Source organism: Apaloderma vittatum, unplaced genomic scaffold, assembly GCF_000703405.1.
Source record: "Apaloderma vittatum isolate BGI_N311 unplaced genomic scaffold, ASM70340v1 scaffold27944, whole genome shotgun sequence".
Lineage (NCBI taxonomy): Eukaryota > Metazoa > Chordata > Aves > Trogoniformes > Trogonidae > Apaloderma > Apaloderma vittatum.
The window spans coordinates 1-609 of NW_009714806.1; the positions used below are offsets into that span (position 1 = coordinate 1).

Sequence of the window (609 nt, forward strand, 5' to 3'; positions counted from 1 at the left end):
CGTCCTTGGCGATTTGCATATTTCATGCAAACACTCGCCAGGGCTGGAGTAGAGTCTCCGCCTCGATGGCCTTTGAAGTTTATTGAGCAAACGTCTCTGCGGGCGCAGGGCAGGAGGGTTTGAGAACAGCGGGCGGGGAGCTGCCACCCCGGCTCCAGCCATAACCGTTTTATTGAAGCTGGATAAACACGCTGCCATGTAGCACGTGGGCTTCAGGGACAGGAAGCAAAGGGAGGGGAATAACAGCGCTTTGTTTCTGCCGTGCGGAAAACAAAGGCTGTGGGATGCCTGTTTAGAGAACCTGTCTTAGTGTTTGCATCCTGAGCGGGCCGTGGGAGCAGCAATGGAGCTGATGGATGTGGATGGCATCCCCTCCCATTTCCTCTTTCTCTTTTTCCTATTTTCCCAGAAATCGGGGGAGCTGGTTGCTGTGAAGGTCTTTAATAATGCCAGCTACCTCCGGCCCCAGGAGGTCCAGATGAGGGAGTTTGAGATGCTGAGGAAGCTGAACCATGTAAACATTGTCAAATTATTTGCTGTGGAGGAGACGGTAAGCAGGACCTCGGCTCAGAAACCTGCCGTGCCGACTGGGCTGGTGATGGGGGGCAG

At 54.4% G+C, this 609-nt stretch overlaps 1 protein-coding gene across 1 annotated transcript in view; it reads left to right on the forward strand.

Moving 5' to 3' along the window:
• The first annotated feature begins 415 nt into the window (after positions 1-415).
• The window catches only part of LOC104273546 (inhibitor of nuclear factor kappa-B kinase subunit epsilon-like), a 10,289-nt gene continuing 10,095 nt past the window's right edge, over positions 416-609 (forward strand). Inside the window, exon 1 of the mRNA XM_009868907.1 lies at positions 416-578. Within this exon, the coding sequence (XP_009867209.1) occupies positions 479-578 (100 nt within the window). The 5' untranslated portion in view covers positions 416-478. The remainder of the gene's footprint in view (positions 579-609) is intronic.